This window comes from Hippocampus zosterae, chromosome 13 (genome assembly GCF_025434085.1).
Source record: "Hippocampus zosterae strain Florida chromosome 13, ASM2543408v3, whole genome shotgun sequence".
NCBI lineage: Eukaryota > Metazoa > Chordata > Actinopteri > Syngnathiformes > Syngnathidae > Hippocampus > Hippocampus zosterae.
The window spans coordinates 3362690-3377431 of record NC_067463.1 but is presented as its reverse complement, the minus strand read 5'-3'; the positions used below and the strand labels follow the sequence as shown (position 1 = coordinate 3377431).

The 14742-nt window shown below is 45.3% G+C and overlaps 2 protein-coding genes across 2 annotated transcripts in view; one reads left to right on the top strand and one right to left on the bottom strand.

Moving 5' to 3' along the window:
* Positions 1-14557, bottom strand: part of sorbs2a (sorbin and SH3 domain containing 2a) — a 45341-nt gene extending 30784 nt beyond the window's left edge. The window contains exons 1-2 of the mRNA XM_052083839.1: positions 14076-14557; positions 13884-13967 (exon numbers count right to left, since the gene is read on the bottom strand). Of these exons, the coding sequence (XP_051939799.1) occupies positions 13884-13951 (68 nt within the window). The 5' untranslated portion in view covers positions 13952-13967; positions 14076-14557. The remainder of the gene's footprint in view (positions 1-13883; positions 13968-14075) is intronic.
* Positions 1-14742, top strand: part of LOC127613022 (lecithin retinol acyltransferase-like) — a 102440-nt gene that overhangs the window by 64050 nt on the left and 23648 nt on the right. The window lies entirely within an intron of this gene.

The window sequence follows — 14742 nt, the reverse complement described above, 5'->3', positions numbered from 1 at the left end:
TTTTCTATCAATATTAACAATAAGACATCTATCCACTTTTGACCCACATATCCTCCAGGGTCACGGGACATGCTGGAGCCATGGCACTGTTGTTTAAAATAAAGGTTTCAGAAAGGGCAAGTCCGTGTACCGTACTTCCAGCCCACTGCTGAAAAGAGTGCAATCTAGAGAAGTCAAAAAACAACTGGTTTATGGAGCAAATTTGAAGCTTCATTTTCCCAAAATTGCATCAGTACATACTATATGTCAAATAGACTTCAGTAATTCCTCTCTCAACTTAAAAGTCACTTTCATCCAATGGATCTGATGGCGCATGCGATTCATTTTCCTCCATAAGCAAACAACACAGTTCAAATACAGTTTCATTACAAGGAAAATTGCCTTTTGTAGTGCACTCTTCCATACATGCAGTGACCTCTTCCGCTCAGCGGGTTCCAGCTGCGTAGCGACTTTTCGCAGTTAGCTTCCGTGCTAACGTCCGCGGCTAGCTTCCGTGCTAACCAGCTAGCGTTTCGTCCAGCCCCCTCTTCACGTCGCCAATTTCTACACACGCGCTGCCACCGTGTTTCGCTCTGTTCTTTACTTTCAAATGTGGGAAAGCTTCACACGAGAGAAATGTTCAGTGAAAACTTCAACAAATGAATAGCTCCCGAAGGTTTTCTCCAGTTAAGAGTTCTACAAAGTTAAACAATTTTTTTTTAAACGCAGATGCCGAGGTACGGCAAAATGCCAAGTATCGGCATTGATTATCGTCCAGACCGTCACCGCCTAAGAGAAACCTATCTGAGAATTTTGTCCAACTGTGACAAAAATGTGCACCATCTACATCTACTTATTTGGAATCCCCGGGCCTATCTTTGTTTTGACCGGCCAAACGCACGCGGTGCTGGGTTGAAATGAACGAAGGCCCTCTTCCTTATTTGGAAAAGTTTTTCTTTCTGTGGGCTAATTCGCAGGGCCGCCGCATCTCTGAGGACATCCATGTCACTTCTCTGGAGGACGGAAGATTTGACGCGAGGGCCTCGTGATAAGGAGCCGACATATTTTCCTTGGGTGCGCGGGAGCGACCGCGACGGTCGGAGCTCCTCATTAGCGGAGTCTTTAAATACGCTCGCCGATGAACTTAATCTGTTGACATCCTTTGAGTCGGTCTCTGTCCGAGGCACCGCAGCGGGGTCAGGACCCTTGAGGCTATCTAGCTTATCTCCCTTGTTCACTCTCCCATGCTCTTGACAGAAATACACCGACCCATCTGTTGTGTGTACGCTGGTTTAATTTGGTAGCACTAGCTAACTTGAGACCATTCATTCATTCATTCATCTTCCGAGCCGCTTGATCCTCACTAGGGTCGCGGGGGGTGCTGGAGCCTATCCCAGCTCTCTTCGGGCAGTAGGCGGGGGACACCCTGAATCGGTTGCCAGCCAATCGCAGGGCACACAGAAACGAACAACCATTCGCACTCACACTCACACCTAGGGACAATTTAGAGTGTTCAATCAGCCTGCCACGCATGTCTTTGGAATGTGGGAGGAAACCGGAGCACCCGTAGAAAACCCACGCAGGCCCGGGGAGAACATGCAAACTCCACAAAGGGAGGCCGGAGCTGGAATCGAACCCGGTACCTCTGCACTGTGAAGCCGACGTGCTAACCACTGGACTACCGGGCCGCTTAACTTGAGACCAAACGTACAAAAAAAAAACGCTTTGGATCAACGCGCATCGTTTGCAGAGAATGAATAGCGGAGTCGCGCGTGTTTTCGTGCGTATTAAAACAAAAGATGTCTCAATGGTCTTCAAGCACTGCGTAAAAAGAGAAATAAAATCCACCTCATACAAAATCCCCATCAAGCGCGCTAGTGTGCATGGCTGCTTTTCATCAAGTTAACGTTTTGAGCATGTGCAGCTGAGACTGTTTGGTTTTACAGTCTCACAGTTATTACACTCGCGTATGATAATACATACTGGTCTTCTTTAAGGTTTACCGAAACCCAAATTACAGTCACTCGATAAACCCTGGCAAATTCAGGGCTTGAGATGACTCAAAAAGTAACTCACTCAGCTAAGTAGAAACAGAAGTTAAAAGCACTCCGAAATGAAATACTGGATACTCACCGTTTCCAACTTTTTTTTTATTGCAAACACTTGGCTGAGAAATAAAATTATATAGACCATAGCTGTATGATAATTGAGACCATTGCATTTTTTTTTTAATCCTTGTTTAAACAGGTAGTTAGCAATGGCCTTGATTCACAGTTAAGATTGTTGAAGCAAAAAGTTTGAACTGGGCTGCTAACCAAAACAGTAGCAACTATCCATCCATCCATTTTCTGATCCGCTTTATCCTCACAAGGGCGTGTTGGAGCCTCTCCCAGCCGTCTTCGGCAGTAGGCAGGGGACAACCTGAACCGGTTGCCAGCCCATCGCAGGGCACACAGAGACCAACAACCATCCACACTCATACCCAGGGACAATTTTTGACTGTTCAATCAGCCTGCCATGCATGTTTTTGGAATGTGGGAGGAAAACGGAGTACCCGGAGAAAAGCCACACAGGCACAGGGAAAACATGCAAACTCCACACAGGAAGGCCGGAGCCCGGGATTGGAGCCGGTACGTCTGCACTCAACCACTGGGCTGCCCCAGCAGCAATTAGGAAGCGTGTGAACAGTGTGTCACCGTCTTAAGGTCCTCCTTAAAAATGATCATTTGCCAGCTGGAGGCGGTATCGTCGATGGACTTCTTCTTGTACTCGGCCTGTTTATTTTGTTGAGTTGAACTTGACATACTGGTCGTCAGGCTAAATTGTACACACCAGAAAAAATACCAAAGAAATAAAGCTCACGGATCCTTTGAAGCCCACACGGTTGTAGCGAGATTTTAGTCTTGTACATATTCAGCGGCGCCCCCCCTGCCCCCCAACACATTCCCCTCATGAGGCAGCGGGATTTGCAAGATCGAGCACAATCATTGCAAGGGCAGGGAGAATGCTGACCTCCTTTGCTACTTCACACTCTGAGTAGTGCAGCCTCGATCAAACATTTCACCAAGTGTTTATTTTTCCCCTTTTTGTTTCCTGCCCCCCTTTCAGGATTCCACATAGTAAATGTTCAACCACAATGCAATGCCAAGTATGCAAGCCCCGAGCTGGCATTTAGAGTCGACACCGACAAAACAATGCGGTGAATATAAAGTAGTCAAGCTGTTGGCATTAACGACAAAGACATCGCGTTGCCGATGCCTGAAGCTTAGCGCAGGTCAAATTTGAAAGTCAAAATGTGAAGAAATGAAACCGTTTGATGGCATCTGGACTGAAATTTTGTTGAAGTTTCGTGAGGTGTAAGGGCGATTCCAATTGCACTTTTTTAAGTGGGGGGGGGGGGCATCAAAATAAGTCTTGTAAGACAATTAGAAACAGTCAACTTTTTAAAAAGTGGCTCTTCACTTTGACACTTTTGGGAATTTGTCATTATTAGGCAAAACATTTTTAAACTGCATCAAATTCAGCAAGGCGCGGCTTGGCTAGGTGTGCTAACGTTATGCTAAAGAGGACTTCAATGCAAAACAAGCTTGGTGCTTGATCGAGTTTTTCCAATCAGCATACTGTACATCCAAATCGGGTACAACCAAAACAATCCAACAATCTCCTTCACCTTGTTTGGGAGATGTGCTTATCCAGCTCTACCGCCACTAGTTGAACAGTCGCCACACGCTCAACAAAGTTCTTGTTATCTGCCTTGTTTGTTCAACCTCGCCACTCATTAGCGAGGCCACCCCTATGGGGAGAGGCCGATACACTGCACCCCCCACCCCCCTGCCCCTCCACCCGCCAGCCAGTGCGTACACCGCGCAAACGACAACTGGGGGCCGTGTGTTCGGGGGATTGCGTCACGGGCGCCGCTAACGAGCAACGGGAGCGCTAATGCAATTATGCAATGACAACCCCAGCTACTCTCTCGCTCTCGCTCTCTCTCTCGTCGCGGGCACGGAAAGAGACAGGATTACGTGTGATAATTTGAGGCATCGCGTCGTTTCTATACACGGCTTGTGGAGGGGAAAAGCATAGACTGTGCATGTAAACTGCAAAAGGGACGAACAATTAATTGGCATTCAAATGGATATCGCAGTGTAGCCGAATGCAATTTTCAAAGAGTTTGGAAGGGGAAAAAATGTCATCTTGGCTGGTTACTGATGAATCTAGTGCTAGAGTTTTGCTTGTTGTTGCTCCTACGATTGCTCTTTTCTGTCGTCTTTTCTCTGTCTGCCCCCACGCCCCAAGCACGGTCCTACTCAGTGGGCTTCCAAATAAATTTTAACACGAGCTCCCTTGTTGCACAGCAAAAAGACAGAAAGAACACCCACTGCCGAAAAGACAAAAAAAAGATGTCTGTTGGAACGCTAGACTAGCCAGACTTCACAATGACTAATGTTAAGAAGATCAGACAGCCCCCGGCTGCAAACAACACGGCGTCAAAGACCAGACAAAAGACAAACGAAAGGTACATGTTGCCGGGAGCTCCTCGTATAAAAAAAAAACAAGCTACTCTTAGGTCTTAAAATGCCTGCAAAAGGACAACAGCAGGGACGTGCGGTCAGGGGAGGCAGGTGAGGCAGTGCCGCACCTCTGAACGCGCATTGCATTGCGCAATCATCACAAACTGGGTTGATACATGCAACTGGCACGTCCTGCTTGCCGTACATCTGCACATCAGCAATATAACATTTGCAGATACATTTATTTGATCTGCTTTTCCTAAGTCTGGCTAATGTTTTTAAACCATTAAAGTTTAATGTTTTTTTGGTGACATATTTAGATTTGCTGATGGGAAATAAAACCGCAGTGAAAAGGCATAGGTTGCGGCAGATCGTTCTCTGCCGCAATTAAGAGGGCGTACGTGAGCAAACAGGTACGTTGCGCTCTTCTTCTGTGCAGAGGCGCCAGGCGATCCTTTTTTAAATTTGCTACGTCGGACAGCCAAAATGGAAGAAAAGGATTATATAGCGAAGCTTAAAAACTTCTCAAAACTGGACTTTCAGTCAAAAGTGGACGTGATTAACACAGGTAGACCAACGCCGGAGTGAAAAGGTTTGCTTCAAACTACGGGACAGCCCGGACAACTTTTCAAACGGAGTGGTAAAGCCGAAAAGAACGGTGATGTGGCTGTCCTTCGAAAACCCGTCTTTACTGTTTTTCCTGCCTTTTGTTCTCAACTTGTCTGGATATTGTGATATGAAAAGCGCAAGAATCGATTTGGCATTGAACGAACAGCGGAGGTTCAACGTTAGCATCCGCAATGCCAAGGTAAGGGAAAACCGAGAGATTGTGAAAGACCTCATTCATGCAACCTGCTTTTTCGCTAAACGGGAGTTGGCATTTCGTGATCACGACGAGAGGGCAAGCTCTTCTAATCGTGGCGATTATGTAGAACTATCACATGCTTTTGATGAGAAAGATGAGAGGTTAGCTAGACATTTGGACTCATCCAGTGTGCGTTCTGGCTTGTCCAATAGAATACAGAACGATATAATTGAAGCTTTCGGTGATGTGATAATAAATGATCTAAAAAGGGAGATCAATGCTGCCCCATTTGTTTCCATAGAGTTGGACGAGACTACGGATATCACAAACAAAGCACATATCTGTTATTTTGCGCTATGTTGCCAAAAGTGAAGTGGACTGTGGTGATGGAAGCATTTTTAGGATTTGATGATGTAAGTGATGATAGGCGAGCCCCTGCTGTAGCTGCGTATGTCTTGGAAGTGTTGGAGAAAACAGCTGTTAAAACAGTTAAAAAACTAGTAGCGCAAACCTATGATCCCGATCGCTGGGACAATGATACTCAAATGATGGTCACTGGATATGATCGATGGCTGTCAGAAGCATCGACATGCTTTTTAATGATGGCATATGAGGGCATTTTCAGTGAAACTGATGCACTTTTTAGAGTGCTACAAAACAAAGTCATGGACATTGGATATTGTTGTGCGCGAACCCACGACGCCATCGGAGTTGTTGAACGCATGAGACGGGACTTTAACACACTGTATGAGCGATTTGAGCAGAAATGCAGCACACTTGGCCGAAACAACAGTGGAAGAAATCAGTCGGTCAGAGATGAGAGAAAACAAATGTTCGACAAGATTATGGTCAACATCAGTGTTCAGATGAAAGCTAGGTTTGATCATTTTGTGAGCTAACTTTCCTCGATGTGGTCGACTGTACAACATTTAATGAGATGTCACAACATTTTGATGACACCAAACTGCAGAGCCTGTCAAAATCTTATAACAAAATAAATTGGTCTAAGAAAAATACAATAGAATATTGTATTTTTACCCATGGGGTCAAATTTTGGATATGAAATAACCAGTAGCCAATTGAATAAGCTACTGTTTTTGGTTGATACATTTGTAAATCTGACACTAAAGGAGTCGGTGCCTCACCAACCATGAACCTCACCGCACGCCACTGGACAACAGTTAACATCATGTCTCGGCAGACATCATAGCAACGTGAGCTCCATCTGCGCTATGTGCACAGAAAAAAAAGGAGTTCCGAACAAACCGATGCTGCCACGCCAGTAAAATTGTATTTCCAGATTCTATATGTGGTTCTATGGCGGCCATCGCACCGTTTCTCTTTGGGATCGCTCATGTCCTTCAATGGCGGTGTCACCAAAAAAAAAAGAACAAGCCGAAGAAAAAGTAAAACGCACTTGATGCAGAAATCTCACAGGATTTGATGAAGCAGTTTTTTCGGTATCATTTGGGTCCGGTTCCAAGGCTGATCAGTCATGTTTACGTTCGACTGTCAAGTCAACACGTGCTTCTTTGACCACAGCGATTCGTTTTATTATGCAGGAGCAAGATTGTCAACTTATTATTGTTCACTCCGCCATATTGTGCTGAACAGCCAGGACAAAGACGAAAAAAAAATCGGAAATGAATATTTAATATTATGCGTGTGCAATATAAGGAGAACCCCGCTTTTTTTCTTTTTTTTGCAGGGTAGGAGAAAACGACACCCGCACACCGGCTCCATTTACGTGAGCAAACTATTCCAATTTAAGAGTTTGCCATTTGAAGCCCACGTGAAGTGAAGGCCTATCGGCGGCATTCCGCATGGACAGTCCAGATTCCCCAGGTACCGGCGTTAAGTGTCCACTACGGAGATAAGAGCGACTTGATTAGCGGAGGGTGCTGCTATATTTACTGCCGTTAGATAAGACCCGTGGCCCTCTAAGGTTGTGTCAGGCAGTGCAAAAATGTAGGAGGTTTCGAAGACCCTTTTTGGGCCCCTTGTCCAAGTCGGCATTTCTCGGGCAGATCCTGCAGGTTTACGTTAGTGAAGATTTTATTTTGGCGGGGGTTTAGGGGGGGTGGACGACACGCACGTCAAATCAAATTTAGTATGACCGATAACATAATAACGTGTTCCAATAAGTGTATTCGCTTTCAAATGTCGGATTTGTTTCACATTTTGACAAAGTTTGGTGATATTTTAGACTAAATGACGATATCTTAACACCATTATCAAGTCACCTGGCAAATGTGAATCACTCGCCACATGATCAATCTGGGCGTCCTCCAATGTGGACCCGCTCGGGAAACGTTTCGTTGACTGAGTGAGCCATGTGCCAACATCAGGGTTCAGCATAACTGGATAAAACTTCTATCCCCAAATTTCAAATAGTTTACAAAATTTGAGGTTTCATATTTGTGACCAGGTTATGTGCTTTTTTTTTTTTTTTAAGGCTACCTTAATTCATTTAGGGCCACTTCTTCAAAAACTATGACCATTTGGAGTGGGTGTTTTGAGCTCAATATGATCTCATCCATTTCATATTTGAAAGAAATATCGCAGCCAGCAATTTTTTGTGGGTGAGGATCTATGCGAAGCTAATTCTACTCTCCTTTTTTGAAGTGTTCATACAGTTTCGTCAAAATAAAAAACAAATCAAAGAACCGCGCGTCATTTTGAAGGCGTCAATGCTGCTCCTTTTGTGACAACAATTTTGGTTCCTTTTTAAGAACTCTTATTGGCTAATGAAAAAGCCATTGAGCAGTTTTTGCAGAATAGCTGCATAAATAGGGGCAAAATATCCCAAATGAGGTTTTTCAAGGAGACAAATGAATGATTCTTCAGGGGAACCCCTCTGTGCGCACCTACAGGTACAAGGTTCTGCTTTCCTATCAAAGCTTTCACTCTTGACACCATTTCCCTTTTGACAAATTCAAACTTAAATCCCAAACTGTGAGTAAGGACAAGCCAGATGAATCAAATTCCTTTTTTTTTGTGTCGCTATTCTCGTCGTCAAAACGATTCAGTCTTCCACCGTCTGCTTTCTTACGTTCCAAAGTGAATAGCTATGAAATCCCATGGTAGAAGCCGGGGGATTATTTGCGATTATTAAAAATTTAACTCTTACCCTCATGAAACCAAAAAGATGAGAGCCTTTCAACAAGGCGAAGATGTCCTCCACCTCTCCTTGTATTTTTGTTGGGACACTCCTACCTTCTTCCAGATGGTTGGAATGAGTCCCCGGTGAGGTCTGGGCTGTATTCCGACATGTGGTCGAAGCACAGGATGGGCAACGGAGTGAGGTGGGATGGGGGAGAGAGGGAGGAAAGGGCAGAGGGAGAGGGAGAGAGTGACTGGCAAACAGAGTTCCCTGTTTGGGTGAAGCGCTGATCAGATCCTGCTATTTACAGACGCGGGAATGCTTGTCTGTGACACTGGAACGCCCCCCCCAACACACACACACACACACACACACACACACACACACGGTGTCAAGGTCTGACTAGCTCTTATTTTATTGCATTCCATAAAGTCAGACTATGCATGGCCTCTGCCAGTGTACCGTACGTATAGTTGGGTGCTAATGCAAATGACTAAGTATGGTATCGTGAGGGTTTGTTTTTTGGACGACTTTGACAGTAGGGCTGCAACTACCGGTTATTTTAAATGAAACGGGTTCAAAAATTGTTTTTGTTTGTCTGTTTTCATTTCCATAAAGCGGACATTATTTAAAAATTGTTCATAAATGACATCAGCCGATTGAAAACGAGATATTGTCCACGAAAATACCAAAATGAGTATATATCCGTCCATCCGTCCATTTCCTGATCCGCGGGGTTTGCTGGACTCTCTCCTAGCTGTCTTCAGGCAGTAGGCGGGGGACACCCTGAACCGGTTGCCAGCCCATCGCAGGACACACAGAGACCAACAACCATCCACACGCACACCCAGGGACAATTTTTGACTGTTCAATCAGCCTGCCATGCATGTTTTTGGAATGTGGGAGGAAAACGGAGTACCCGGAGAAAAGCCACGCAGGCACAGGGAGAACATGCAAACTCCACACAGGAAGGCCGGACACACAAGACACCTCTGCACTGTGAGGTCGACGCGCTACCCACTGGACCGCCGGGCCGCCCTGCCTGTGATGAGATACATTTGGAAAAGCAAGATTGGCACCAGTTTTGCCAGTCTTCCCACAAGTGTCTGTATTTTTACTGATGTACTTTTGACAGCTCTGGGAAAGGGCAGATAAATGACTGAAGGGTACACACAGCAAGGGGTAGAGTCGGAACGCTAGCAGTAGCGTGTCGTCAGCGCGCGGCTATGCAAGAAGCGTTTGACTTCCACGTAACCCTGTCGAAATCCAGCCGCCGAGATTTTCTTTCACTTCCCTGCGCTGACACTTTGATCGCCTGGCGGGGCGCGTCGACCTCCGAGACGCGACAACGCTGGCCCGACACGCACGTTGACATTCCTCGCCGCCAGCAGCACAACGGCATGTAGAAATACTTTATGTTCTCTGGACCCTCTGAAGTTGAGGTGGCGGGCGACATTTGGAATTTGCCCCCCCCCCCCCAACAAAGAATAATGAACTCGTAGTTTAAATCAATGTTTCCCATTAAATTGAATTGACATTTCAATTCAATTAAAAAAAATGCTACAATTTTTGTTACGTTTTTAATAAAGCTGTAACTAAAGATTATTTAAAGATATCAATTAACCCGTAAATTATTTTTCCAATTAATCGAACCGATGGGGGGAAAAATATTCCACTGCTTTCTTCCATAACAGGACATTCTTTCAAATTGACTGTGCAGAAAATGCAGACACTAATTCATGATTCAGTTCCTGGTTTGGTCCATGAAAAACCTCCATCAAGATGTCCTGTTCTCCGCTAACGAGATGTCTTTAAAGGAGCAAGGGGCAATTTGGGTGCCATCTTAGAATGCCACAAAAAGAAGTAAATTTGTTACTTTTTTTTGCAACAGTATTTCTTTGCATGAGACGCCTGTATACAACGCAAGATCTCAGCAGACGTTCCACAAACTTCGGCAAGCTTCAAAAAGAAGTCAAAACTGAGAGTCTGCCTCTGTATCACCGCAGTTTGCGTCTCACTATGAATACATTCAACGTGCTCGTACGACGACCCGCCTCACGTCATTGATTATTTTACCGCTGTGTAATTCATCCGGGAGCGTGTATATTTGGACGTGACCACACGCAGGCCGACTATACACACGGTCAGAACCCGAGACTGGCTGCTATTCCCAGAAGGATGATGTCACGACTGATATTAGCATCTCATATTTGGGCCCCCCTCCCTCCGACACCTAAAACCAATGCGAGCGGCTTCTGTGCAGCGCGCCGTCTGGGGCCCGCTGCCACCGCCTCGTCCCTTCGCAACACGGAATCCAAGAAAATTAAATAATGGGGTGACGGAGGGAAAGCAACTTGGCGTAGAGGAATGAGGTATGAACTTAGCACTTTAAGAAACAAAATATGAATACTCTACAAAGCTATTGTCAAATTAAAAATCAATAGTTGATAGTTTTATTACAGAAGGTGCATCCCGGGTGCAAAATCTTTACAAGGTTTCATTTTCTGGTGTTAAACACAAGTTCGCCAGTTATTGTAGTCAAGCGCAGTGTTAGAGCTAAACCGCAATGCAAATGTGACTCGGGTTCAGATGGGACAAAGCCATGACATCACCTTAGCCTTAAATATGTAAATGAGCCACATTGCCGCAGGCATAGAGAGCTCCCAGAAGGGGCATCGGCGCAGTGCCAAAATGTAAAAACTAAACTGCTGGCTCGACAAGTGTGTTGGTGTGGTGACAAAGCGGTAACGCAGGTGGAATCAAATCGACACGAGCGCAGTTGGCCAAGGGGATCGCATTGGGGGGGGGGGGGGGCGCTCGGGACATGATGGCCAGAACAGCTGCAGTCCGTCCCCCCCCCCCCCAACATCTCCCGCTCACGTGCCAAGGATCACGGAGGAATGGCGAAAAGCTGACAAGAGATGGGCGCCGATGATGTAACCTCCGGAGCTCCCGGGGGGGGGACAATAAAAGTCCCCCATTAACGACTTAGCATCTACGGCTCGCGGAAAAAAAAAGGATTAGATGTTGAACTCGGTTTCAGGCCAAAAGGCGGAAGTGTAGACGGTGAGCCATTGAATCGATTGAAATGTGGTTCGATGTGCCGCAGTTCCTCAAATAGTAGCCGCTAATTGACCCGCGCCCCAATTTGTCACCGGGTGCGCCGTCAACATTTCACCAGCGTCAGTCTGTGTTTTTCTTCATGGAATCTGTTCATTCTACCCGCCAGAGCTAATAGCCGTCGTGTGTAAATCACAGCCTGTGTGCTGTGAAGGTACCAAAAGCGGGGGGGGGGTTCACGCTGTCAACAGTTAGCAGTCTAATCTCTGAAGTATTATGTCAGTATTATGTCGTATCAGTGAGTCTGGTAAGCTTTTCGAGCTGCCCTGCTTCCGAAAGACTGGGCTGGAACAAAAATGGGGAGATAAAAAATGCAGTCCAGGGTACGCGATTGTGACTTGTGCCAACATTTTCCAGAACTAAGACGCCTTTTAGGTCTCGCCAAGTGTTGCCGTTCAAATGGCATCATTCGGGGTACCGATGACCTCGGTGGTTTTTTATCACTTTTTTTTTTTTTTACAACACTGTACATGACATCGTTTGATATCAGAGTGATTTTGCTTTCGTATCCTCTGATTAATTGTCTTTTGGTGGACGTACAGTATTCACGACTTGGATTCTGTAGTTTCTCGATGAAAGAAAACTCAAAAGTACTTCCCCATAGACGTTTTATGATGCCGACAATTTGACCGCGGACCAGATTGTTGCTGCTCACAACAATTTCGAGTCTATTCACTTCCCACCTTCACTTGCACACATGCACGCACTCCACACAATCTGGCAGGTGCGCTTCCGTTTACAAGCTAGACATTCTTTGATGACTACTAAACATGAGTTTTGCATTGAAAGCCCAGGCAATATAAAAAGACACAAGATTAAATCCTACATTCTAGATATTGTGCAGCGTCGCACACAGGCGGGTTAGGCCACAATAAGAGTGGCGTGACGTTCACGGAGTGATAGTGTTACACTTTTCCCACTCTCCCGGATTGTCATCCCCCACCGCCACCATTCAGACAGGCCTTATTGTTTTACCAACATCCCTTCATACCAGTTATACCAGTAAGTTTCAATATGACGACGAAAGGGTCAAAATACCAAAGTAAATGCAGTATTTCACAAAGCCAAACTGGAATTCCTTTGACAATTCTCAACCAGAGGGTGAATAGTCGAGTTGTAGAGCGGCAGACGACCACAATGGGATCCGTTTATCACGGTGAGCTGATTTGGATATTCAGTGGTGGTCAAACTGCTGTCCCTGGAGGCGTAGTTCCGCCAGGTCCGCAAAATAACTTGCAATAAATCTCCCAACACACTCTTAAACCTTGTACAAAACCTTCCCAGATGTCATATGAAAAGAAATCATTTAAATACATAAGCAAGTCAAGGCAGGTGTGCAAATACTTTTGACAATGTAGCCAAAAATCACCCAAAAAAAAATCACCAAAAATCCGTCATCTACCCATGAAGGCAAATAAATAAATATATATACGGTATATATATATATTACTAGCACAATCTTTTCTCAGATTGAGTTGTATAGATTAGGCAAAAAACGGGCATCTTAAAAGCACATACCTTGGCTCAAAACTTTCATTCTTGTCTTTTTTTTCATTATTTACACATTTTCTAAAGTGTTGCGACTTAAGTCATTATGAAGAAATCTTTATGGAATTATTTGATGGAGAAAAATGTTCATCCACTAGATGGAGTACTTGATAGGACCGTAATGGATATCACCTGCACATCGGATTTGTAGCCCCTTTTGCCCAGATAACACCTGTACACTTCTTGTTATTTTCTCTGTCAGATTTATGATGTGGAAGAAGCTGTGAGACCTGGAGTAAATTTTCATTTCACAGCTGTGCATGTATCACGATTTAGTATCTCAAAATTCTTCACCTCATAATGTGTTTTGAGACCATTTGAATTTGAAGGCGTTTCCAATTTTTTGATAAAGCATTTTGATACTGAAAACCCTGTTTATTTATACAAAGAGTGGCAGTTCCTGAACTTATTTTTCCACTTGATCAATGATAATAAAGGTAACAGATCTATTCTCTTGCAACTTCATCAAGCAACGGTCAATGAAGGTAACAGATGCATTCTCTTGCAACCTCGTCAAGCAACGGTCTCCCATTTTGTGGATATAAAACGAATTGACAATAAAATAGTTATTTTGTGAGTCATTTCCTGTATGCATGGAAGAATTTTACAGTAAACATCCCATGACAATAGTGATTATGCGGTATTTAGGGATTAAACCAGTGTTTCTAACCATGAGAAGGCTTTTGTTTACGGTATCACTGCACGTCTTAATCCTTCCGGTGCTTAAAGAAAAGAACAGACGCATCCTTTTTCTTAAAATATATATACATCACTCTTTTAGCTCTTCCATAAACGTGCTGGAAAATGAGCGACTCACGTGAAGGCACCAAGGCGACGACACGGGCGACCTCGGTCGGCTTGCCTGTGCTCATCTGCCGCGGACATCCAGGGATCACTTAAGCTAGTAGTACCGCGTTGAAATACATTCACATAAAATAAACATGACATTCATTTGCTCGAGTGGTGATTTGGAAAACAATTTGACGAAATGTGAGGTTAAGGTGCCTACCTTAGCAAAGCAGCGTCGACCTGGCTAGCTTGTCAGCGTCCTCCATGTCATAGGGAAAAAAAGTCCTCACCAAAGAACGCCACGCACCGGTTAGGAGCGAGCGAGCGAGCGAGGAAAGCAGCCGTCCACCTGCTCAGTAGAAGCCCGCCTGGAGGATTCACCGAGTCGGACAACTCCCACCTCTCACTGGGGAGTGGTGCTGGGGAGGGGGCGGGTGGGATCACCGGACGGAGGGGATCGAATAGCAATGCGGCGAAACTGTCCGATACCCCCGCCCGCCCGCTGCTCTCTGGCTGGCCCTGCGGCTTCCACTCCGCTCCTCCCCGCTCTGTCTCTCCCTGGTGACAAGGACAAGCACCCTCGGAGGAGGCGGAGAGGGCGACAGCTCATGTCCTTTTACGAACCGGCGGTTCGGAACTTCAGCTGTCCCGGTGTTTGAGAATTATCCGGTCCTGCGCAAAATGGCTTCTCTAAATTGGTATTGCTCACCAACAGCCTGTGAGCAATTTGCGCAGTAACCATGGCAACGGAATACAGCGAGCCTATTAGCATTTTTTTTCTATACACGAAGACAGCAACAGATGTTAAAACACATATGTATGAGCATTGGCCATTGTTACCGATGAACTGTGTGTGTAGCGATTCTCCCAGACTTACGGGTACAATC